Here is a 26,052-nt window from a genome sequence, read left to right as displayed (position 1 = left end):
CCAACTTTGTAGAAGTTAGGACTTTTAGAAGAATGGGTATAATGATTGAAGAACAATCCGTTTGCAAGGACAAATTATCCTAATGAATAATTATAGCAATCCTACCCATAACATAACAAATATTCTCCATCATCCTCTTTATTCATTCACTTAATACAACTTTATTCAAATGCAAATCTAGCTTTGGCAACCTACAGCTAAATTGTATGAAGGTCAACAGTTGGAAATGTGAACTTTTGAGGTGGGTGATTATGTATGTGGCTCAAGTTCAATATTTCTCTCAACAAGAAGGCATGTAGAGATTCAACCCATAAAATTGAATATAAATAACCATGGATGAGATTTGAAACTTGAAAAAATTAATATGTTAATTGTTGAATGTTTAAACAAATTCTTGCGAGCCATTACTAAGAGAACTTGTAGTATGTTGAGGAAATTTTGGTTTCCTCATTAAGTAGGTTCATCTTTTGAAATAGAAATACGCTAATATATTTTAGATCCCTAGTTTTATGAGTGACATGTTAAAGACAATCTTATTTGATTTTATATGTGGCCTAACCATCCTAACTTTTCGAGGGGTCAAATAATATATTTAAATGATAAATTATATGTAATCCACAAATCCTTGAATTGTATTTAAATTGGAAGAAGTAAATAATTTAACCAAACTTGTTCCAAAATTCTCTTGCATAACAGGGGAGAGGAAAAGTATTACTTCCCTCCAAAATTCATGAAACTATTAATTGGAAATACACCTATTGAAAGCTCATTTGAGGATAGAAGGTGAGGGAAATACTATATTGTGTTCTCCATTTGATGATAGCAGAACCTGGGAGTTGCAAGCATTATATCTCTGTATATATCCATATAGACATTACATTACAATTGACAATGTTAACATTATAGATCATAGCAAATACACTTTAGGATCAAAGAAGATGAAAAGTCATACTTGATTCTAGGACACAATTACAAGCTGAAGTGACAGCATCATATCCATAGAAGTTGAGTCATTCACACTATGGCCTTTTTAATGTTTTCTTTCCATTGGGATCAAATTGGTCAACAACATTCTGCAACCTTATCTCTTCATTATCTGACATGAAAGCTTAACAGTCTAATTTTTGTCTTCCCTTCCTGACTAATAAATGGTCAATATGATTGATTTACTACAAGATTGCATGATCATAAAATTTTGATTTAGTTCTGATCAGAAACATTAATAGGACAAATGCCTACTAAAGCTGACAAGGAAATAATGAGAAAAGTTATCACGTTGTAAGATGGTAATTTTTCATGCCAAGCATGCATGGAAGTGTCCTCTAATTCATAAGAGAAATTATCTTAAAAGTAATTTTTTTTAAATGCACGAGTCATCCTGAGTTACCTCTAGTGAGCAGCATTTCAGTTCAAGTAAAAGATTTGTATGACATCGAAACATAAGAAAACAACTTGTAACTTGGTACAAGTTTTGTGTTTTTGCTCAGATCACTTCAATAGGTCAATATATGAGCAGCAGTCCAGTTTAGGAAAATGAATTAGATTTATTAGCATTATTGAACTCATGAGTGAACTACAACTCTTTGCAAGAGTTTATAGCTACTGATTTGTGTTTGAATTTCTTTCTCATATTTTCATTAATGTGCAATGGCATCAGACAAGATGTAATGTCCCCATACGGGTAATCCACAAACCAATACCGATCATAGCTTTAAGATCAATCCTTATCAATTAAGGAGGAATAGCATTTCCCTTTGAAGACATCAAGTATACATGAAGACAATATAACCAAGTATCCATAGAGATCAGAATAACACTGACAAGTATCGATCAAGAATTAGTGACTCAGAGAAGTATAACAACGATTATCGGATTAGCTTAACCCAAGAATTAGTCATCACAAGTGAATAACAGCAGTGGATACATAAACTATTATGTATCATTGATTAATAATGAATCGATTATGGAAAGGAGCGTTTTAGATGATGATAACAACAATCACCATATTCATAATTAAAGAAGGAAGAACTATCATCAATCGATAAAGAAGTAATTATAACTAGCCAGTTGATTACTAAGGGGTGCAATTTGCCTAAAGGAAAGAGGCGATTATGAAGGGATATGTGTGGTATCCTTTGGGAACGTGTTGACGTGGCTAAAGTTGCATCGCTACAACTCTCTCCGGCCAACGCAAAATAGAATGATCTCGTCGAGTATCTTATCCTCTCTTATATAAGGAAGCCCTAATTCTGTTTTTAATTGATCAAAGGGGACAACCTCAAGGTTCCAAATGTCAGTTCTTGACTGCGGGATAACTCGGTGATTGATGTGTTTTGTTGGGAGCACAAGGGGCCTTACGTTTTGCAACAAGTTGGTCTGCTGCGATTCTCAGACTGCGAAATAAAATCAAAAGGGAAGGGTTTAGGAAACCTAAAATTAATAAGGCTGGTATATGGGTAGACAGATTCAACATAACCAATCCCTACTTGGCTAGAATGGCTCACAACCTTGCAGGAACGGTGCAATCTTCAAAGGAACTTGGAAGATTTTCATATTGCAAATGCATGGCTAAGCACTGTTTGCCTCATACGGGTAAACGATTAAATGCAGAAAGTAAATTCATAGAACATAATGGAAATATATTAAATAATCAGTCTCTGTACTAATTCAACAGCCCATGTACATCAAGTGCTATCACATTACATCTGACACGACTATCATGATGTCACTACGAAGGAACGTATGCAATATATGATACCCGAAGGAGTGCGACCAACCGTCGCGTCTAACTGCCCTTCGAGACGACTAACTAACTGACTGTCGTAACTCATTATTACCGACAACAACATAACAATGATTATTCCCGGCAACATCATCCCCCCCAAGAAAAGAAGAAGTCTCCGGACGACGTAATACAAAATAGAGATGACATTAAACAAAACCAAGGTAGATAACTACAGGAACTGCTGACGCCAATCGAGCCCGGAACTCATACACCTACTGCATCCTCGCCTGAAAACCTTTTTTTGCTACCATCAAACTTGTCTGCAAAACACGCTTTCAGTCTCAGCCTCCACCAACTGCTACTCAAATGATACTGTCTCCCTAGCCAATTTGTCCTCGATAGCCACCCGCGCTGCCCTCTCGGCATCCAACTCCTGGGTACGTTGGGCTAAGTCTCCCACTAGTACTGCCTCCAACCTGGTGGTCAGCTCCTCCCAAGCCATCTGTGCATCCACCAAGGCAACCTCTTGTCCAACCGAGACATACTCCGAGTTCCTCAAAGCGTACCATTCATGCTTGGAAGTGGCCACAACCCTCGGGCACAAAGGCTAGGAGACGCCTCAAATCCTCCATCACACTCCCCAAAGGCTAATAACTGAACTGAATAACTCCCTAGTACCGTACGACTTCGCATGCCTGCAATGCCTTCCCTCAGACTCTGTTTGTTTGCAACCTCCAAATCCGTCTCCTTCTACAGCTTATGGCTTCCCCGCCAATGCTAAGCTTCGGGCTTTTTTTCTCACAGTACAGGACAACCCAACACTTACCATGCCTTCTCTGATGCCCTTCGCCCAACTCAAAAAGTGTATTGTAGCTCAAAAATAAACTGGGGGTCCAGGGGCAGTGCCCCCAGCGGGGTTGAGGGGTAGCGCCCCTCGCGGGGTCTAGGGGCAGCGCCCTCGTCGCCAACACCAATTTACAACCCTCAGAACCACACGAAAGTCCATGGCACACATCATTTCTGTGATATTTTAAGATGCCAAAAACCCTTCTTCTCCACTCTAATATTTTCAGCGTCCTGGCTCAAGACGTCATCGAATGATTTTTCAATCTAGTCGTCGTTTTTTTTCTTTCTTTCTCTTTCACATGCCATCACCACCTTTATCCCTGTCGTACCATGGTATTTTCCCTCTCACCCTCTTGTCAATAGCCGCCACCCTGCTCCTTCAGGCCTGCCACTTTCTCCTTCCAACTGCCCAGCTGCCACTGCTTCCAGCTGCCAGCGTTTCCCTTGCTCGTGTCGGTCGGTAGTACGGTGTATGGCGGGGTGTGGTGTACTTGGCGTGCTGGTGTGCGGTGTGCAATCTCCTTCCTCCGCGATTTCGTTTTGTCTGCCTTGTGATTTTTTCCTTGCTTGCGTTGGAATTTTCTCTTTGGCGCTACAGTTTATTTATGGTGGAGACGGTGCCATGGCACGGTGAACACACGGTGACCCACGGTGCCACTACACGGTGACCCGTGGTGCCATCGTACGGTCGGTGCCACCGGCGTGGCCCCCATCGTATGGTGTCCACTTTTTTTTAAAAAAAAAAAATTTCTCCCAGCAGTATGGTCAACTGTCATACCGACTCGTATAACCGTACGTTTTTTTTGTTTTTTTTTTCCTATTTCCTAATTTAGTTGTCAAGAGAGTCTTCGGCTCGGGTCCCAAGAGTCTCCCACATTGGTCCTGTGCCTCTCAAGTCGCCTGCCCGGCCTTTCGAGTCCCCTTCCATCCTCTCGGGTCCCCCTCCAGACTCTCGGGTGTCCTTCCGGCCTCTCAGGTCCCCCTCAGGCCTCTCGAGTCCCCTGCGCGCTTCGCGTGGTAGGGTTTCAATTTGGATCCGTTCATGGCGAGTCTATTTTCAATGGCCATCCGAAGACCTGGAACCATAAATTCTACTGCAACCACGGTCTCCTTCCCTTACATAAGAAGAAGAATAATAAAGATTTTGAAGGTTGCAGCCTTCCACACAAGGTTCTAATCGTTGCTGACATGAATGATCTTCGGATTATCTACGTCACCAAGGTTTGGGGCGTCTCCCTTCCAATATTCTCTGTATTCCGGCAGGTACACCTCTGTTGCTTGCTCTGGTTCCTCTACTTCGAGCCTGTAGCTTTGGAAAATTTCGTAATCCTCCATCTACCAGTGGAAGAGCCCGTTCAATGACCCCGTCTCATCCTCGGAGCACTCTCCTAGTTTGAAAATCCCTTCGTCGTTGGGCTCCCTGCAGCCTTGTCCTTCGTCCCTCAGGTCGCCTTTTGCTTCACCCTCCGATTTCGAAGATGATGCCAGTTCCTCACTAATCAACTGTGTCCCGAGGTCTATGATAAACTTCCTTCCTCCATTCTCCATAGATAGAGTGTTCTTCTTCTAGTTGTGGGTGGCCTTGGCTGCCACCAGCCAGCCTCTCCCTAAGATCGCATCATACCCTTTTTTCTTTAGTGGGATTACCACGAAGTCCAGTATGAAGGGTTGTGTCCCGATGGTAACTTGCTAGCCCATTAGTGCCCTGATGGGTTTGATTCCATGTTGATCTGCTCCCAGCAGATTGAATGTAGATGGCCACAACGTCGGCTTCCCCAGCTTCCACCAGGTTTCTTCTGGAAGAACATTCACTCCTGATCCACCATCGACGATGGTATCGGTTAGAATGGTGCCAAGGATACCCATCTCCACAATGGTCGGGTTCCTTCCACTGTTAATTGCCAGCAGCATGGGGTCTATTGCAGACCCCCCAGGAACATCTGTGCGGTGGTTGGTATTGGTGTGTGGTTGGGAGAGATTATTCAGCAACGCCGTTCGTAATTGAGGCATCGTCTGGAGGAGGTCGTGTACCTTCACAGGAACCTCCAGTTTTAAGTTTAAAATTTGATTTGGTATAGCATCCTCCGCCTCCGGTCGGTTGGAAGTACTTGTCGTACCCTTCACCTTCGCCCTTGCTCGTATCTCTTTCTCAATTTCTTCTCGTGCTTCCCGTACCCTTCACTTCTCCATCTCCGAGTTTGGGCACATTGCGTGTCTAGCTTGGGTGCGGGTTACAGCCAGCACTTCCTCTTCTCTGGTTTCCTCGACATTGAGCAAGTTGACGTCGGACTTTGGGCAGGTGGCGTCTTCATGGTCTCCCGATCCGCACCATTTGCACAAATATTGTGTGGCCTCTCCCTTCGGGCAGTGTCGGGCGAAGTGCCCCCACTGGCTGCATGCTCTGCATTGTACCATCGATCGACCTTTGGAGTTGTATTGGATCCGGCTCCTTGTATTGTTATTGTTGTTATTGTTGTTTCGTCCTCCCCAATGGTTATCTCAGTAGCCTCTCGAGGTTGCATTGTTGTTTGCCTGGGAGCTGTCGGTACCGCCCTATGTAGTTGGTTGTTCCTACGTAAGAAATACTTGTTGGCTTCGTGTTTTCATGTTGTAGGGGCATTCCCTGGTGGGATGCCCCATCAACTGGCATATATCACAATAGGCCTTCTTTGGGTAGGAGCCTTTTGTGTGGCCGTCCGTCTTACATTCCGTGCACCAAAGCTCCCCTTCGTCGGTCTTGCTCGGACCTCCCTTCATAACCTTTTGCTCTTTCATCATCCTCAGCATGTCCTTCTACAGGGCTTGCACCTTTTTGCTGGACGAGCTATCCTTCTTCTTTTTCTTCTTGGATGTCTTGGTGTCGCTCTCGAGATCCATCGCTCTATTATATGCATCTTCGTATGAGGTTGGTGGAACAATTTTCATCTTCTTTCGGATGGAGTGTTTCAGCCCCTCCACGAACCATCTCTTTTTCAACACATCTGCTAGTTGACTCTCCAGTTTCCCCAACAGTTCCTTGAGCCGCCGACTATAGGCTCAGACCGTCTCATTCTTGTTCTACTTTGTGCCATAGATTTCGGCGACTATTTCATTGTCGTCTCTGAGGAGGCGAAACTCTATCTCGAACTCCTTCTTTAGGTCAGGCCATGTGCCGACTTTGGCCTTATCCATATCTGAGTACCAGTTGATGGCCACTCCCCTTAAGGTTGTTGGAAATTGTGTTACCCATTCGTCCTGGTCGGTAACACCATTCGCTGACCATATGGTTTCGCAAGTGCGGCAATGGCGGACAGGATCTTCCTTCCCGTCACCGTTGAAATTTGGCAACTTCTGCTTACTTGCCATCCCACTGCTGGGTCTCGCTCCTCTAGTGCCTTGTGTGCTTGTACCTGGTGATCCTCCGCCTCCGCCTCCTGCACCTGACCCTCCACTCGTGGGTCCTCCGGAAAAGGTTGTTGACCCTGAACCGAACAAATTGCCTCCTGTATGGTACTCTTGTGCTCCCTCGACACTGTCAGCCGTACCATCACCTTCGGTCCTCTCCCTCCGGTTGTCCTCCGAAATGGACAAGTTCTTTAGTAGGTCTCTGGTAGCGTTGATCAGGTTTAGACTTCGCCTTGTTTGTTCCACCAACTCTTCACGACTTCTTACCCTACGGTGGTATTCTGGCGAACTGTAGAGTTCTCCTTCGGCACCCTTCGTGACTCCTAGTTTCCCTTCGGGCAACCCTACGACAGTGTAGAGAGTGTAATTCTCTCCGTCTATCTTTGCCTCCACAACCTCCGTGACACCTCCTGGGTTCCCTTCGAGCAACCCCTCGACCGGTCGTCCTTCGGCAAGCTGCCTTAGCCTACGCCTTCATTCTATTTGTTGTCTGAGATTCAATGCTCTTTGTGCCACTTCCCATTCGTCACTTTGTATCTTTTTATTTTTATTCTTATTTAGTATATTTGGCATAAATCACTTCTGTACATAGCAAGCACACACCATGTACCCAAAAAAAACTTTTTTTTTTAAATTTTGCCTTTCGGCCACGATTTATATCAACAATGTGCCGAGATTATTACAGGGTTCAATTTCCCCCTCGCCTCTTGCCATCATGCTCTGCGTCCCACAATGATTGTTCCGTTTGTGCATCGTCGGCCTCTGGGTTAATCTCACTGACGGGTAGGCCCATCGTGTCCGTACGCCATCCGCTCCTTCCTTTCCCGAGTATGTCTAGGCAACGGCGCCAAATGTTTGCCTCATACGGGTAAACGATTAAATGCAAAAAGTAAATGCACAGAACATAATGGAAATATATTAAATAATCAGTCTCTATACTAATTCAACAGTCCATGTACATCAAGTGCTATCACATTACATCTGACACGACTATCATGATGTCACTACAAAGGAACGGTATGCAATATATAATACCTGAAGGGGTGCGACCAACTGTCGCGTCCAATTGCCCTTTGGAATGACTAACTAACTGACTGTCGTAACTCATTATTACCGACGACAACATAAACATAACATGACAACATAACAATGATTATTCTAGGCAACAAGCACCCAATTCTGGCGCAACTCAAATGGACACCTGCAATTGAACTAAGCACGATTAAAGGCTCAGACTAACCATACATAAGAACATACAATCAGTATATCCTCAATGGTATGAGCCTAAATCCATCAAATACCTACACACCCAAAACATAAAGATCTATCTAAAATGCTGAAAGAAACCATGCAAATAGAATAAAACAAAGACAATAAACACCATTCTTCAATGTTCATATATTTGCTTCAACTGCCATTACAACAATTTCTGCAGCATCTCTATGCTACTACTAAAATCTAACCTATTCTAGCTAAAATCTAACAGCCTAACTAGAGTCTAACAAAAATCTCTAACCCTTTACAAAAGAAAGGCCTCTGGCTTTTATAGAATTTACAATTTGAACCGGTGGCCAGGATGGATTGCATCCAAGGGTCCTAATTTATCTCACAAAATAAGGCTACCCATACCCACTTAATTCCTACTTATCCCTTCAACCACTATCTCAACTGCCTACCACTATTTGGCTTCAATTTGGTCAATCCAGTAATTGGACCTAACTTATCCACAACTGACTATTCCCCACTTTGTTTCAAAATATCTTGCGCGGGACCCACAGGCAGTTTTACATTAAACAATTTCAGTTTCAAAACTGAATTTCTGGAATTAAATCCAGTTGTGCATCTTTCCGAGTTTGCACATTTTGGTAGCATTGTGAATGTTCTTCAGTCTTCGATTTTGGTGGTGGACTTCAGCTTGTTGTCTGGTGATGGCACGCTTCTTCGTGCTACGTTTTGCACTCTGTGGCGCAATCTCGCATTTCCTCTTCTTTGCTTCCCAGCTTCGCTTCGATCGCATCTCCAATTTGAGCTTTAGGCTGACGCTCTAACTCTTCCTCGACCTCATTTTCCTACGAACAATCAATTTCAATCCAGATTAATCATTTCGAAAAATTAAATAAATTAATTTAACAAATTTTAAAATTTAACTTTAAAGTCTGGCTTCATCTTGGTGAAGTTCGGGCTTGAGAAGCTCTTTGTGAGATGTATCCTTTAAATTTTTCTCTTTTGCAAGATGTTAAGTTAAATTTTTTCGCCTTCTCTTTCGGATTTTGGGACCTTTAGGCAAATTGAGAGATGTTGTGCTTCCTCTGAGCGAATTTCAAATGCCTTCATTAGATCCTTAGCTGAATTTGAAGGTAGGATGTCCGTACTTTCTAGTTCCCACGTACATTAATCATGACCTAAACCTTTTCACTTGACATACCATTCAACACAATAATCTGCACTTGTTTCCCCCTGTTCTTTCACGATTTTTGGGTCTATTGGGCGATTTGAGAGGTCTTTGTGTTTTGGCCTAAAAGGCTCTATTCGCACGATTACATTTAAGTTCAAAATGCCTTTGTGATGAAATTCAACCAAATGGAAGAAAATACGTGATTTTGTTGTTTTGATTAAACACCTAACCTCTAGAGAAGAAATTCGGCCAATTTGGATCATTTTGCAAGATTTTGCTTTTATTACTTAAAATTTTTAAACGCCCCTACTTCTGTAAACTTCGGGCCATTTGCTTTGCTTGAGAGATTTTATCTTAAGTCAAAATGCTTTGCTTATCATTTTTTAAATTTGCATCTCTATATGATTTTCGGAGTTTAAGGCTATTTTGCGTGTTTATTCACTTCGGCCTTTCATGCCGATTTTGTGCGACTGTAGAGCCTTTACTAATTTTTGGCCTGAATGGCCTATTTGCGCGATGTTCATTTTCTTCTTTTCGGCTTATGAGCCGACTTGTGAAATTCACGAAATCGGTAGTTTAAAAGTTTTTCGAAATGTTAAATCTTTTCTTTATTTCGGCATGTAAGCTGATTTCGCAAACTCAAGTTGTATTGCGAGATTTTCATTTTGCTTCCCATATTCGGCTCATGGGCTGAATTTATGATTTTTCCTTTCATCAAATTTTCGGCTTGGTTGGGCTTCAAGCACAATTTTGTCTTTCTATTCATCTTCTTTTATTTCGGCTCTCAAGTTGATTCTGCGAGTTTGAAAATGAATTCGGCCTAATAAGTGTTATTGCGCGATGTGAAGCTTGGTCGACTAAGAATGAAATTCGGGATTCTCTTAGGTTCATTTTCGGCCAATAAGAGGCAATGGCGTGATTGTCTCCTCCTATGTCTTCTTTGGCTTGCAAGGGGAATTTGCAAGATAATAACTTTCCTAAGCTTTTTCGGCCTTAGAGGCCGTTTTGTGAGTTTTAGCGACTTGGAGGTTATGCACGATTTCGGCTCATGGAGTCATTTTTCGACTTCAGCCTGTTAGAGGGAATTTGCGAGATATGAACTGATTTCATTTGCCTTAGGAAACAACTTCGGGTATTTTGATTATTTTGCGAGTTTGACGACCACCTTTCATCCCAGCTAAAAAGTCACTTTCGCGAATCCTTAAGGTTTTCGGGCCAAATATGTAGATTGCGCGATTTTTAACCGTCTTATGCTTCTATCGCCTTTCATGCTTTGTAAAATTCGGCTTGTTTGACCATTTTGCACGATTTAGCTTTGGTGTTCATTTTCGGCTTCCAAGGAGATTTTGTGAGCTTTTTCAAATCTCTCTTTCAGGCAAATAAGGACGCTTTGTGCGAATTTAGACGTTATTGGTTTATCGACCGGATTGGGGTGACTTGGCGAATTTGGGAAGAATTTGGAGGCTCCAGACATGAGGGTCCCCTGTCCAAGACGGGGTGTGTGTCCAAAATGCACAACAAATGGTGACTCGGCTAGGAAATGTTCTTGAACATTTCAAGGATGACTATCCGGATCGAACCCCAGAATCTTTGATATACACACCACACAACAAATCAAATGACAAAAGACAGAGTCAAAGTAAAAATGAGGTCGCAAACTGAATCAAGTCACCAACCTCGAAAATCAAGTGTGTGCAGTGAAGTTCATTCCAGCTTAGAGAAAGTTGAAATATCATTGTTCAATCAAGACAAGTTGTGAGGGACGAGTCTAACTTCAAAAGAAACTTAGATATTGCCTCGCTGCTAGTGAGCGTTCATAGCCCTGGCAAGGTTATCGCTTGTAAGCTCACAGAGATTGCTCTATTTCGAGTAGACTTTTCTTTGTGAATACCGATAGAGGTGTCTGTATTCCCAAAGACAAGCATTGGATATTTCTTTGTTTTTCAATTTCTTTTCTTTTGATTTTTCTTTTATTCTCACTTTGTCACATTGGCTTGTAAGCAATGAAGCCTACGAGGGATTGAGCGTTACAGTGGTCGCTGAAGCAGAGCTTCAAATTTTAACTTGCATTGACTTCCCTTTGATAAAACGACAGACTAAAGCGATTTTAAGCGTTTAAAAGTGCAGTGATCACAATGTTGGTGACAAGACGCAGTAAGCAACTAAATTTTTAGAATGACTAAGCCTTTAGACCAAATGAGCTGACTACGGGGGCAATTGTCAATTAGGTGCTCTACCAAAGTCAACATCTATGAAACAGACCGGAAAAAACTTCCTGACTTCACACACCAATGTTGGGAAAAGCAAACATACCCCTAAAAAAACTGACAGGGAGACAACCCCTTCCGAAAGGACACCTATACTACAGCAAAGCAAACGAAACCAAGGCAAAAAAACAAGAAATCTAAGCTAGAATAGATAAGAAACTACTCTAAAACAGGAAATAAAATCCTAAACTAGCTATGTACGAGAAGAGATCGACTGAACAAAATGTGGACTATATGCATGCGTTCCCGACCCAAGGTGATTTCTCAGTATGTGCAGCAGTAATAGGGCAGTGGGAACAGTTCTCAGTTTGGCTTGTTTGTCTTTGTATTCTGAAAAGAAAACTTTTAGCTGGCCACTCACATTTAACTAGGACATCGGGCAAAATTATCAGTTGAAGGAGTTCATTAGGTCTGTGGTTAATCCATTTACAAGTTGTTTTCCCAGCATATTCAAAATCAAATTGAAAATTTTCAAAATTAACAGCAAAAGGGAAAGAAACAACCTGGCAAGTTTCAGAGTCATGCGGAGGGTCGAGCGGAGGGAGATCTTTAGCAGTTGTATCAGGAGGTCGCCATTGGTGGTGAAGTATCTGGCTTATGTCCGGTTCGCGCAAATCAGCATCAAATTCTTCATCGGGTTACGCAGCTGAAAATTGATCTCAAAACCGAACTCGAACTCAGGAAAGAGGGGTGCATCATTTGTTGATGCATCTTCGGGTTGTATGAACAATGCGGCCTTATGCACTTCTGTCAGCACGTCCTCAATCAGCAGGGACTCTTCGATTGATTGGTCCTCAGAAATGTCCTTGACGGACTCTTGGACTGCATCCTCCATTGGCAGTGCTAATGCAAATTGCTTTTCAGCTTGTGGTTGATCTTCAGAGCTCACGTGATTTTCATCTTCAAAAAAATCTTCCTTTGGTGCAAGGACACCAAAATCATTCGCTGCCATAGTCTGATTAACTGGTTCATTTTGGTCAGCACTTGGCAATTTCATCTTTTCATCATCGAGGAGTGCGGCGTTGCATTGATTTTGCGTTCGTCTATACTCATCTGCAGCAAGGTAAGCACTCCACACTTTGTTGGTGATGGGCTCTTCTGGTTCTTCCGGCAGTCCATATTGGGCTTTAACTTGACTAACTACCTCCATGCATAGCGAGCAAGTAAATTCCGAATGTGGGGTGCGGTGAATTTTGCACCACCAAGGTGATAGCACGTTCTCCAAGCACAACTCCTCGAGACCAAACTGGTTCTCAATCCGATCCTTAAATCTTGTAAACTCATCAATGCTGGATAGAGGACTAGGGATATCCGATTGTGCTAGCTCCTCCGGTTTGGGGATATCCCAGAAAAATATCTGCCCCTGCAATGCCAACTTGACTCTTGACAGAAACGTCAAGCAACTCAACTCATCGTGCTCAGTTGTACTATGAATACTCCAGTGACCTGTAGATGTGAACTCGGGTAACTGCTTTGGATACAACTGCAAACTCAGCCTTTGCTGAATTTGGAAAATGTCGAACTGTGGACTATCCTCATGAAGCGACTGACCATACATCTTGACTCAGAAATATTTTGGTATTTTTGGTTTAACAGGGATCTTGCATATCCCAAATATAGCATTTAAAAGGTCTATTAGACTAATTTGCTGCAAGGAACTTGATAGGGGGCCCTCCTTCTAGCGCCAATTCCATTGACGTCGGTTTCCTGCGAACAATCAATTTCAATCCGGATTAATCATTTCGAAAAATTAAATAAATTAATTTAACAAATTTTAAAATTTAATTTTAACGTCTGGCTTCATCTCGGTGAAGTTCGAGCTTGAGAAGCTCTTTGTGAGATGTATCCTTTAAATGTTTCTCTTTTGCAAGATGTTAAGTTTAAATGTTTTCGGCTTTTCGCCTTCTCTTTCGGATTTTGGGACCTTTAGGCAAATTGAGAGATGTTGTGCTTCCTCTGAGCGAATTTCAAATGCCTTCATTAGATCCTTAGCTGAATTTGAAGGTAGGATGTCCGTACTTTCTAGTTCCCACGTACATTGATCATGACCTAAACCTTTTCACTTGACATACCATTCAACACAATAATTTGCACTTGTTTCCCCCTGTTCTTTCATGATTTTTGGGTCTATTGGGCGATTTGAGAGGTCTTTGTGTTTTGGCCTAAAAGGCTCTATTCGCACGATTACATTTAAGTTCAAAATGCCTTTGTGATGAAATTCAACCAAATGGAAGAAAATACGTGATTTTGTTGTTTTGATTAAACACCTAACCTCTAGAGAAGAAATTCGGCCAATTTGGATCATTTTGCGAGATTTTGCTTTTATTACTTAAAATTTTAAACCCCCCTACTTCTATAAACTTCGGGCCATTTGCTTTGCTTGAAAGATTTTATCTTAAGTCAAAATGCTTTGCTTATCATTTTTTAAATTCACGTCTCTATATTATTTTCGGAGTTTAAGGCTATTTTCCGTGTTTATTCACTTCAGCGTTTCATGCCGATTTTGTGCGACTATAGAGCCTTTACTAATTTTGGGCCTGAATGGCCTATTTGCACGATGTTCATTTTCTTCTTTTCGGCTTATAAGCCAACTTGTGAAATTCACGAAATCAGGAGTTTGAAAGTTTTTCGAAATGTTAAATCTTTTCTTTATTTCGGCATGTAAGCCGATTTCGCAAACTCAAGTTGTATTTGTTAATTTTATCAGATTTGAGAATGCTAAGGGTTATTTTATTTATCAAAGTACTTCTTTTATCATTTATTGATTTGATCTCTTTTGAATATAAGCAAGTAAGAAACAGCAATCAGAATTTATGATTTGTATTTCAATGAATATGTAACAGCAATGTTCGTTTTTGTGCAGGCCGGCTGGTTCAATATTTCCGATTTCTATATTGTCCCTTAACCGCATCTATACACCATATATACAATGGTGTGGAGGCATGCCTCTACATGGAATAGCATCCAGGTAGAGACATGTCTCTCTCCACGAACCCGTGAGGGTTAGACCAATAAACATTAAAGACAATACGCTAAGATGCAAGGTGGTATAATCAACCAATTCAACTTTAAGTCGACTAATGTTTGTCAAGCGATTAAATGTAACAAGTCGATTATATCGACTATTGGTTTTAATAAACATATTTAATAATCAGCTTTTTCTTTATTACAAAAATGTATGTATATATTATATATACATATATATCAATAATGTAAATCACAAACATTATTGTATATATAGATATATAGATACATATATACATTTGTATATATATTAACATATGAGTATTAAATCCAATCATCAATTACAAATACTTCGGTGACAATACATATAAGCTAATTTAACATAACTTGCAAGGATAAAGCAACTATCAAATGCTTAAGGCCAATTGGCCACTTAAGCATTTGATTTCGATGATCAGAATTATCTGACCGAAGCTACACAACATTAATAGTATTGCGAGATTTTCATTTTGCTTCCCATATTCGGCTCATGGGCTGAATTTACGATTTTTCCTTTCATCAAATTTTCGGCTTAGTTGGGCTTCAAGCGCAATATTGTCTTTCTATTCATCTTCTTTTATTTTGGCTCTCAAGTTGATTCTACGAGTTTGAAAATGAATTCGGCCTAATAAGTGTTATTGCGCGATGTGAAGCTTGGTCAACTAAGAATGAAATTCGGGATTCTCTTAGGTTCATTTTCGGCCAATAAGAGGAAATGGTGCGATTGTCTCCTCCTATGTCTTCTTCGGCCTGCAAGGGGAATTTGCGAGATAATAACTTTCCTAAGCTTTTTCGGCCTTAGAGGCCGTTTTGTGAGTTTTAGCGACTTTGAGGTTATGCACGATTTCGGCTCATGGAGTCATTTTTCGACTTTGGCCTGTTAGAGGGAATTTGCGAGATATGAACTGATTTCATTTGCCTTAGGAAACAACTTTGAGTATTTTGATTATTTTGTGAGTTTGACGACCACCTTCCATCTTGGCTAAAAAGTCACTTTCGCGAATCCTTAAGGTTTTCGGGCCAAATATGTAGATTGCGCGATTTTTAACCGTCTTATGCTTCTATCGCCTTTCATGCTTTGTAAAATTCGGCTTGTTTGACCATTTTGCACGATTTAGCTTTGGTGTTCATTTTCGGCTTCCAAGGAGATTTTGTGAGCTTTTTCAAATCTCTCTTTCGGGCACTTAAGGATGCGTTGTGCGAATTTAGACGTTATTGGTTTATCGACCGGATTGGGGTGACTTGGCGAATTTGGGAAGAATTTGGAGGCTCCAGACAGGAGGGTCCCCTGTCCAAGACGGGGTGTGTGGGCAGAATGCACAACAGAACGCAACCTATCATATTCCATTAAGAGATACAAAGAGGCATCCAAAATCATTCTAATGGGAAGGAGGAAAACGGGGCACAACACCTGGATCAATCGGATAGAAGGAGTCAGAACAGCATCAATATACAGTTACAAGCATATAATTCAGAACCGGTCACAACAACATATTGACCATTGTGACAGTGCACATTTGCATCAGTACGTTGCAGCATCAGATACAACAAATACAATGCTGCAAGCAATACTTATTGATTGGATATTTATACTGTTTATATCAGACATCACATCATTATACTATCAGCATATTTCATATATCAAACATTGCTAATAAGCACATTGATATCCGTATCATCTTGCATACATATGTTGTGGTTTAACCTGAGATAGAAGTTGATATCTTTAGTAACCATCATTGCTTAGTCTAATTATAAGTGTATGATAGAGTAAGTGTGAAAAGCTGGAGTAATTGCCCCGACTTTCCAAGTTAGTCAAGAAGGGGACATCACACAAGACAAAGTCACAGTAGAAGAAAGACTCGTGCAACCATATTGGGTTTGACAAGGGGTGGATCTAGTGATTCCTCTCCTACATACTAATTGGTTTTGGACTACTATTTTGTTTTGGAACTTCAAATACAAATCAAACATTTTTTTCTTCATGTACATTTTGTCTATTTGACTACACTTGATATTTAGTCCATAAATTATCTTGGATTAATTATAATTGGATGTTAAATTCTTGCAGAAAGGTAATTTTTTGCAATAAACTTCCTCTGTTTTATGTTTTTTCAAATTTTTGAGCCTTTCACTCAGTTTTAGTTGACTTGGCAAACTGATCTTTTACAGTTTGAGTTTACTATAGTTGAGGTGGTTTCAATTTCTGTATTTACTCCTATCAAAATAAGAAAATGGGAATTTTTTTAACTTTGGTTGCACCTACACTTGTTAGTTAAAGTCACCATCATGGTCTACCATGGATGTTACAGTAAAAACAAATACAGGATTTGTACATATAATCCTGTTTAAGTGTTTTTATATGGTATATAGGTGTAAGCATGGTTTTAGCATGTAAATGGAGCTAAAGGAAGTACATGCATAATGGTAAATTTCAAATGGAAATGTTATGGATAAGCTATGTGCATTTTGAGACAGGATTTCTTTTTATAACTGTATAATACATTTTTTATGAGTGCACAAGGGCATTGGAGGATGTAATGTCCCCATTTAAGAATTTCCTTAATTTAATCCTGAAACCACAATTCCAACTTACAGTGAGAACTGTAAAACAAAATTTACCCAGACTGAAGACATTTTATTATGATATTTAACTTAAAATTTTAAGAATAGTTCAAGGATAGGACTTATCTTGATAACTTTCTCTGTTCTGTATACTTAAGATATATGCCTCAATGTTATAAATTGCTGCTGCTCAACTGAACTTTTAAAATTAGAGTAATGAAAAATAGTTTCTTCTTTATGCCACTTCATATATGGAGGTAATCTGTTTCAAGTTCATACTCTTTTCTTTAGCGATCATGATAGTTGTTAATTTAAACTTCAGTTATTCCATACGATTGCTGTTCCAAGCTGCCTATATGTTACGTTCTGAATACGTCCACGTTGTCAATGCAGGTAGCTGAAATCCAAAAACACTCATATTGCTGCCACCAAGTTGATGTTCTTCAATTACTTTATTATCCGCATCCATTCCGCTGTCTTGCCGTAATGAATTCTTCTTCCCTAGTATAATATATTGCTGTATGTCTATGGTTTGTGTAATCAACCTTCCTTTAGTCAACTGATATATTTGTTTAATGAATGGTAAGTCGACACATGAAATCTCCTTCTTAGTCAGCTATCTCAGGCTCCTTGAGTGCTGCCCATCTGGATGTAATGTCCCCAACATACCACTAAGAACAACGATGTTCTGCCTGTAAATTAATAACAGTTCTCATCTGATCTGGATAATCTTAATTTGGATACGATATGATTATACGGATTTAAAAGTATATGTTGTTTCTGATATCTTCCTTGATGTATATGCAGTTTGAATTATACTAATCCGAAGATATATATATATATATATATATATATATATATATATATATATATATATATATATAGGTCACTGCGCCTGATATCCTTCTTTATGAGACTGTGACATATTTGATGTGATCTGGTCCTGTAAAGATCTTATGGGATTCTTGGTTCGCTTGTCTGACAAGATATCTTAAATTATAGTGGCGATGAACAATGATGGCCTAATCCAAAAAGTACCATTGTCGTTCCAGATGTATTGCTTAACACTCATGTGATGATTATATTACTATTCTGATTGAATCCCTATGTTCATGTGATCTGGTTATCTCACCCATAGTGGATGCCTCCCCTGAGATCTGCAAAGTATATCTATTATATATCTTACAAGACCCAACGGGTGCATCCCTTGAATGTCCAAGAGACATGTCAATTCCTAAAACTGGCAAATCGATTTATTAAGTAAATCGCATCCCTTCAAAATATATCCCAATCGCACTTATTAAACAATCAGTTCATTAACCAATTGCTTCCTCTGATGCATTTTGACTAGTATTGGCAATGTTTGAATATTTAGCTTAATCGCTGTTTGACCAGTTGCATATTTAGGGGGAATCAACATTGATGTTTATTTGTTAGTCTTATATCAATTCTATTATTAATTATAGGTGCTTGTTATTAATCTTATTGCACCATAATCAAAGTGACTTTTAATCCTCCTTATCAAAATAATCACCGCATGTTCGTGATCAGATCCTCTTTGTCGACTCTGTGTGTTTTAACCCGCCTTTCAAAGAAGGAATCTTGGAGTGCTACGTATGTCCGATTGCTTAATACAAATTGGTATCTGTAAAAGCATTACTTATCGAGAGGCTTCTTCCGTTCAGCATATACTCCTTTGTTGATTCTTTTGTAAGCTTAAATCTATTGATTATTTGCAATCTGGCTCATCTTACACATTGTTATCTTTATTTATAAAGATAAAATAAAGAAGTTCCTCAAGTTGTTTGGTTCTAGAGATTTTAACATTTGGATGGGGACATCACAGAAGAAATCTTCATGACCTTGTAGGGTTTTAGTGTTAAGGGTGTAGATTGCTGAGTTATTGTTGATTGGAGCGAAGACAAACTAAAATGGCACCAAACTTGGAGGGGTTTCTTTCTCCTTAGAAGGTTTGTGATGCCCATATTGTTTTTCCTAAAGGTGTATTTTAACAGTCATGCCAGCTACAAGGTTACATTTTCCTTAGGTCTGTATTTAAAGATTTCCTTTGAAGACTGTCTGTCTATGTAACAGGTGTTCATATCATTCAGAGTTCTGGGTTGGAAGGTCACTCCTACAATATTGCTAGTTAGAAGTCTTCCTATTTCAAAAACTAGATAAGCATTTTCCTTATGCATATGTTCTCATAAAAGCATCCTAAGGCATGTACAAAAATCAGTTTAGTACCATTTTCACAATAACTAGAAGCTTGTACCTAACCTTTTCAAGTGGACATTTATTCCCACTGAAATTTTAGATTCCTTGTGGGTTATTATATTATGAAATGAAAAAAACCCTTGGTCTATGACAACTATTCTAAAAAACTGAATCCAAAATGATTCAAACTCTTGTTTGAATTGAATTTTTAAAAAACTTATTATGTGGACATAATGTTCTTATACTTTCAAAAAACACAGGTAAATATCGTTAGCTGAGATGTTCCATCAAGCTAAGTAAGGTGTAGGCATACAAGTTACTGAACTGGTAATTTTATGCTGGTTAAAACTATAAATAGATATATAAGGTTTACAAGTAATATAATTGCACACCATTGACCTTACACTGAATTAAAGGAGGCATTGGAATGCCAAAGAAGTTAAGCATGTCTTGGGGAGATATCTACCATTTTCAATTTATATCACTTGAATTTGTCAATAGTAGACACAATACCATTTAATGTACCATCTCTGGGAGCACAATTTCATTGCTTGAATATGGTTACAGAAAAAAATTTGTTTCTCCAATAGATAGATGGATTTCATTGCTTGAATTTGGTCACAGAAACATCTTTATTTCTCCAGATTTATCCAGACTTTGAGTTGAGAGAAGTTTGTTAACAGAGTATTAACTTACAATGATATTCTGAGTGAATTGCAAAGGTTATTTAGTCTTCTTCCGATTCTTGTTTTCTCTGTTTTACAGTTTGGGTCAGAAAGTTTCCTAATAGTCTCTGATCGAAAACCATATTTGGCACCTGTGCAGGAGATTAAATGGTCTTATATGAGAAAAAATCTTTTAATTTACATTTGTTAACTAGAATTAACAATAAGAATGTGTAGAAATGAAAAAATAATACAATGTTTATAATTAATTACCTTGTTTCCAAAAAACATTTTTGAATTCTTTGCAATGGCCTCAATAAACTTCAGTTCCAAAAATTCAGGAGTAAGTTTTAGCTTGTTTGCTTCAGCTTCCTTCATGACCCTGAAAGATATGCCATTTCAACTCCAAGACTCAAAGATACATATATTACATGATAATGACCCTCCAGTTTCAATCTATGTAAACAGGGTAAGCCTTTTATATTGGAAGGTAAGGCTTTAGAAACATACTTGTAATAGTTGGAATCTGCAAGGCTTTTTTCACGAGCCAAGTACATTTCATTGTCTATCTCTTGTTGCTTCTTTATGCTCTCTTTCTCCATTAACCTTTGCTCCATAATAATCCTGCTGACCTCTGAATTTTTCTTAGCTTCTGTTACAGCAATTTTCTTTAATGTCTCAGCCTCCATTTCCAACACCTTTTGCTTCTCCATCACTATCAAAACCTTACAATTGTGGCAGATACAGCTGAATTAACAAATTGCTATTGTGTTTTCTAACTCGTGACAATAAAGGAAGATTCAGTATACATGAGCACCTAGCATAAAATCATTGATATGACTCTGAAATCTTACAAAATCAAATGTGAAGAAAAAAATATTGGCAGACAAAGATTTCATAAAAAGTTTCAGCAAATATGTAACCAAGAACTGATGAGCCAGATACAGTGATCATAAATTCATCAACACAGGGATTTAACAGAACCATTAACAAGGTTAAGATATCATTCAAGTCAGGTCTGAACAAGTGATAGAAAGATATGACTAAGAAATGGTGGTGAACAGCTAGTAAACAACAGTACAATGCTCATGGCTAGAGACCATTAATTGGTGGTTCCACACAAAAATGGAAACGTGAGGCCTTCAAACCTTACACACGGGATATACATGCTATGGAATAACTCAAAACAAATTTGGAGGAAAGACAACAAATCTTATGGGGTTCTGATTCATTTATAGTGAGTACAATCATGGAAAGGTACCAATCTCAGAATGGAAGCTATTACTCCTCATTCGATATCATATTGATCTGAAATTTTATATGGGGTTTCCTGACACTCTAATCAACCTAAAGCCAAAATTAAGGTCAAATTAATATGTTTTCTATTTTTATTGCCAACTCAAACGTGTAGCAGTACAATGGATAATAACACAAACAAAACTATAATGCACAAATAAAAGAGAGGAGAATCAATTATTGGCAAAAGAAAATATTTGTAATGATAAACTGTGTGTTTTAGACTTTAGGTCCCTGTTAGCAAAGTGAGTGGGTGATTACAAATGAGAGAGTGAAACCCCTATTTTTATAGGTTTCACTTAAGTCCTTGTGAAGGATCACAACCCAAAGAGATAAGTATGCCAAAATAAAAAATATATTAAAAAATGTGATATATAAGGACAAAATTCTGCTAAATCATAATATAAAAGAATATTAAGAACAAGAGTCTTATCATTGAGTTTGAGATTCCACCAAATATATCTAAGGCTAGAAAGGCTCTCCATTGGTTGTACAAGCACCATGCCCTCTACTGGATTCTCAAGCATTCCAAATTCAGCCCAAAATAGGTGGGTGCCAAAGTCGAACTTTGATCCAAAGAATATCTGAAAAATTAAGACCACTAAAACCAGATTTTCCTTTACACACACTAGAGATAATAGTGTGTCTAAAAAGCACCTTGCAATAAAATCCTCTAGTGAGCCACTTAACAACTAGAGAGATCCTTTGCAAAAATAAATCCTTAAGCACCATACTGAAATATCCCCCTAGGGATATTAATTCCAGATTTTCACCAAATGATCCACAGAAAATTTAAACAACATTTTGCATGCAATTGTTTTCAATACACTATCAAATTAGACTGAAATTCATCAATTTTCAGACTGAAATAATAGTTCTGAAATTAGATAACAACATTGCATTAAAATCTTCAGTAGAACAACAGCAGAAATTACCAATCCCAGCCACAGCATTTACAGTCGGATTCGACAACCAGCAAATAAAACCTACAGCACAAAGTGTGCCACCTGAATGATAATTCCAACTGACAATGGGTTTCCATCCACTACCTCCAAGCTCTCGAGGGTTTGCGTCCTCAAACCTGCTGAAAAACTAGAGCTTCCCAGAAACTCTCCCAAGAAACAATCTCCAAACATATATCCAAGCATGTGAAAATGAATCTCTCCAAGTTATTAAATAGATCAACCCTGTGACTCTTCGTTCGCCCACTACCTGTCTCTTGGAATTCCTTCTTTTAATTGAGTTTACTTTATAATTTGATGTTGTCATAAAGTCACTTTAATCTACTTAGCTAAATAACTAAATTAAGTTGTCTTTAGAGTTATTATGTTTAGACAACTTAAAATTAAATATTTAATGGATTTTCCTAATGTCCCAAAAAGGCGACATTACACATACCACCAATATCTCTAGGCTTGTAGCACACCTTCCAAGTGAGAGAATCCCTTTTTCTAGTCAACTTACCATTAGACAACAAGAAACCTCTAATAATATTGTTCATTAATGTGAGAGGAGCAGGCTGTCCAACAAGAAGAATAAGATATAGTATATGAGTACAACACTTCTTGAACAACAGAAAATCTACGTGCAAGTGAGAGGACATGGATCTTCCATTTGAAAAGTTTAAAGGCAACTTTACCCATCTCCTAGTCCCATATCTCGCTAAAATGTGGGAATAAGGAAAAGGTGGTCTTGAGATATCTATCCATCTTAGAAGAATCAACCCACTCCTACCCCTTCTCAACAATACAACCAAGTATATTAGGGTTGTGCATTGCAATTTTAAACTAGAGACAAGAAAACAAATAGCCAATATTCTAAGTTCTCAAAATTGTCTTTATTTAACATTAGAAACAAGTGACATTGGTAAACTAAACTTTCAGCAACATTTCTTGATTGGGGAGTTTCCAACCTCTGACAAAAGGGCCCAAAGAACAATTTCTAAGTAGGTAGTGACTAGCCTCGGAAATAATAACAAATAGAGTTGAAGCAAGGGGACAACCTTTTCTAATAGTTATTTGCAAGGGGAAGTGGTTAGAGAGCTCCTCATTAATATTAGCACGAGCACAACCATCATTAAATAACACTTAATAAAAACTACAAAAGGTATCACCAAATCCCAAAACTCTCAAAATTAACAAGATAAAAGGCCATTCAATTCTATCATAGGCTTTTTAAAAATCAATAAAAGCCATACAAATATTTTGACCAAACTCCTTAGCGCATTGCTAATTTGATCAGACTAGTTATCACACCGCATCCCCTCTAGGCTAGTAAGAAGATTGTCTAAGATATACCTCCACTCCACAAAACCAATTTGAGGAAAAAAAATTAGAGGCAAAACCTTTGTAAGACACGTTCAGTAATGTAATAGATCTCCAATTTTTAATTTAGGTAGCACCACCTTCCTTAGGGATTAGTTTGACAACAAATTTGTTAATATCTTTCCCCAAAGACCTTGCAACAAAGAATTCTTTATAAACAATTAGAAGCATCAAAGAAACCTAATCTTTGTTTTCTTTGTATAATTTTGTTGGGAGGACATCAAACACAAGAGCTATCTTATTACCTAGAAAGTCAATGACCTTGTGGGCTTCATTCAAAGAAACCTTCCCATCCAACTGATTGGCTAAGTTACCATCCAACTTACATGGAATCACCTTGGAGACGATGTTCTTGGCTTTGGCCACAACCTCTCCCAAAGAGTTAGAAGTAAACAAATCTCTATAAAATAACTTAAAGGAACATTTGATTTGAGAAACATCATCCACCAAGACACATCCAAAATCAATAGTTGAGATACCCTCCTTGGTATGCATAAATATTAAAAAAAGCATAAAGAAGCTAGTAATTTATATCACCCAATCTTAACTAGAGCAATCTAGACCCTAAATTAGCTTCTCTACCCTAATAATTTTGACCATGTCACAGCTAATGTTTGAACACCAAGGAATTCTCTTGTATACTAACATCATGAGGAGATAATAGATTCTTGAATTTGACTCTTAATGGCAATAAGAATCCCCTGAAAATGTCTATTCTTGGTCATACTTAGTCTATCCTTATTTCTACCAAAATATCTCAAAATGTTTTGGACAACTTCAGCAATTACACACCTTCTATAAGTCTTAGAATCAGACTTATTAATGAGAAAACATAAGTTCCAAATGTTAATAAAACCATTAAGGCAAGAGGCATCTCTTAGATACAAAACATTCATCTTGAACAAACCTTTGAAGACCAAGTAGGGAGGAAGGGGCAATGGGGAGGAAGAGAAAAATTCCAACTCAATAGGATGATGATCAAATAGGGTATAACGTAAAATTTGAACAAAATTATTCTTCAAAAGAAGGATAGTCCTAAAGAAACTTCTATCAAAGTGGATAGTCCAACATGGAGTACATTCTCTTCAAACCCCTTTGGAAGTTGAGCCAAGTGAGCCAAATCCTTTTACTACAAAATTTGCATTCAAATAGTGGCCCAATCATATTCCTTTTCCTTTTAAAGTTAGACTCTAAAAATAGCTTATTTTCTTTCTAGTTAAAAAGCCCCTAAGTTGTCCTCTTTACTCTCCACCGTATTAATTTCACCCCCATGAACCAAGGGGCATCATTAAGATGAGAGACATCCAACTCCACAAATCACACCCCTTAAGTATCCATTAGGAGCATAAACATATTGTAAATATGTTATTCAGATCGTCATTGATGTCAACTCTTTGGTCCAAAAGTTGTCCAGTTATAAATAGAGTTGTCCAACTGTACGCAGACAATGTATGTATGAATAGATGTTGTGCGGATGTATGGAGTTTATCTAAAGATGTTCTGGATGGCAAATAGTGTTGGCATGTTGTGTTTTCGGCGGATGTGTGACTTCTGTTTGGTCCAGCTATGTCAGATGACTAAGTGCTATTCACCTGTATTCAGAGTTTATGCAGTTTCAGGATGTCGTGAAGGAATATGTTGCATTCCTCATCTTGCTTGTACTCTAAGGGTGTTGTGGATCACTGGATCATGTTCCTAGTTCGTTATGTTTCTTTTGTGGTGGTCTGCATATCTTATTTTTTATCCGGATTAAGAATTTGTGTAAAATGCTTTATTTTGGGGCATTGGCTTATGTGTTTCGGTTTGAGCGGTTGTGTGTGAGTATATATTCTTTTTGGAGATATTTAGAAGGTGTGTCGAATTGGTGTAAGTCCTCACATGTCTCTTTTGCCTTCCACATAAGTTGTATAAATCGTTTTTGAGCCGATGGTGAATATACACGCTACATTTTCTTTAGGCCAACTTTATGAAGGATGTTGATGATCTGGTTGGTATATATAGGACTGATCAATTTAGTTATGATATAAATGACTTGGAGATGTGGATGTAAGATGTATGATGCAATTGCAATGTGATTTTTGAGGTGATGCTAAGGTTCGGATGTGCTACAGTGCAGAAATGAAGATTGGATCAAATGAGCATTAATCGGTGAACTGTTATCCACATATTGATAGATGCATTTCTATTGTAGTTCAATCTTTCAACTTTATTGTATCTGCACAATAGATTTGTATCTTTCCCTTAAGAAGTGTCCTTCAGCTGTGCAAGTCTCTCTTTATATCTTGCCTTAAAGTCGTGCGCCTTAGCCTACAAGTCTGGAGCAGTGAGCTCCCTAGCCTATGGCCTAAATCATTGTAAACACTTA

General features: G+C 38.7%; 1 protein-coding gene across 6 annotated transcripts in view; it reads right to left on the bottom strand.

The window, feature by feature from the left end:
* LOC131044736 (uncharacterized) overlaps positions 1–26,052 on the bottom strand; it is a 173,008-nt gene that overhangs the window by 24,638 nt on the left and 122,318 nt on the right. For 3 of the 6 annotated variants that reach the window (XM_057978138.2, XM_057978133.2, XM_057978134.2), the window contains 2 exons: positions 20,578–20,792; positions 20,341–20,449 (listed from right to left, as the gene is read on the bottom strand). In XM_057978138.2, the coding sequence (XP_057834121.2) occupies positions 20,341–20,449; positions 20,578–20,792 (324 nt within the window). Of the gene's footprint in view, positions 1–19,764; positions 20,220–20,340; positions 20,450–20,577; positions 20,793–26,052 lie in introns of those variants that run through there. The other 3 variants (XM_057978136.2, XM_057978137.2, XM_057978135.2) reach the window with 2 other exon arrangements.

The sequence above is a fragment of the Cryptomeria japonica genome, chromosome 3 (genome assembly GCF_030272615.1).
Source record: "Cryptomeria japonica chromosome 3, Sugi_1.0, whole genome shotgun sequence".
Taxonomy (NCBI): Eukaryota; Viridiplantae; Streptophyta; class Pinopsida; order Cupressales; family Cupressaceae; genus Cryptomeria; species Cryptomeria japonica.
This window is presented reverse-complemented; position numbering and strand designations above follow the sequence as displayed.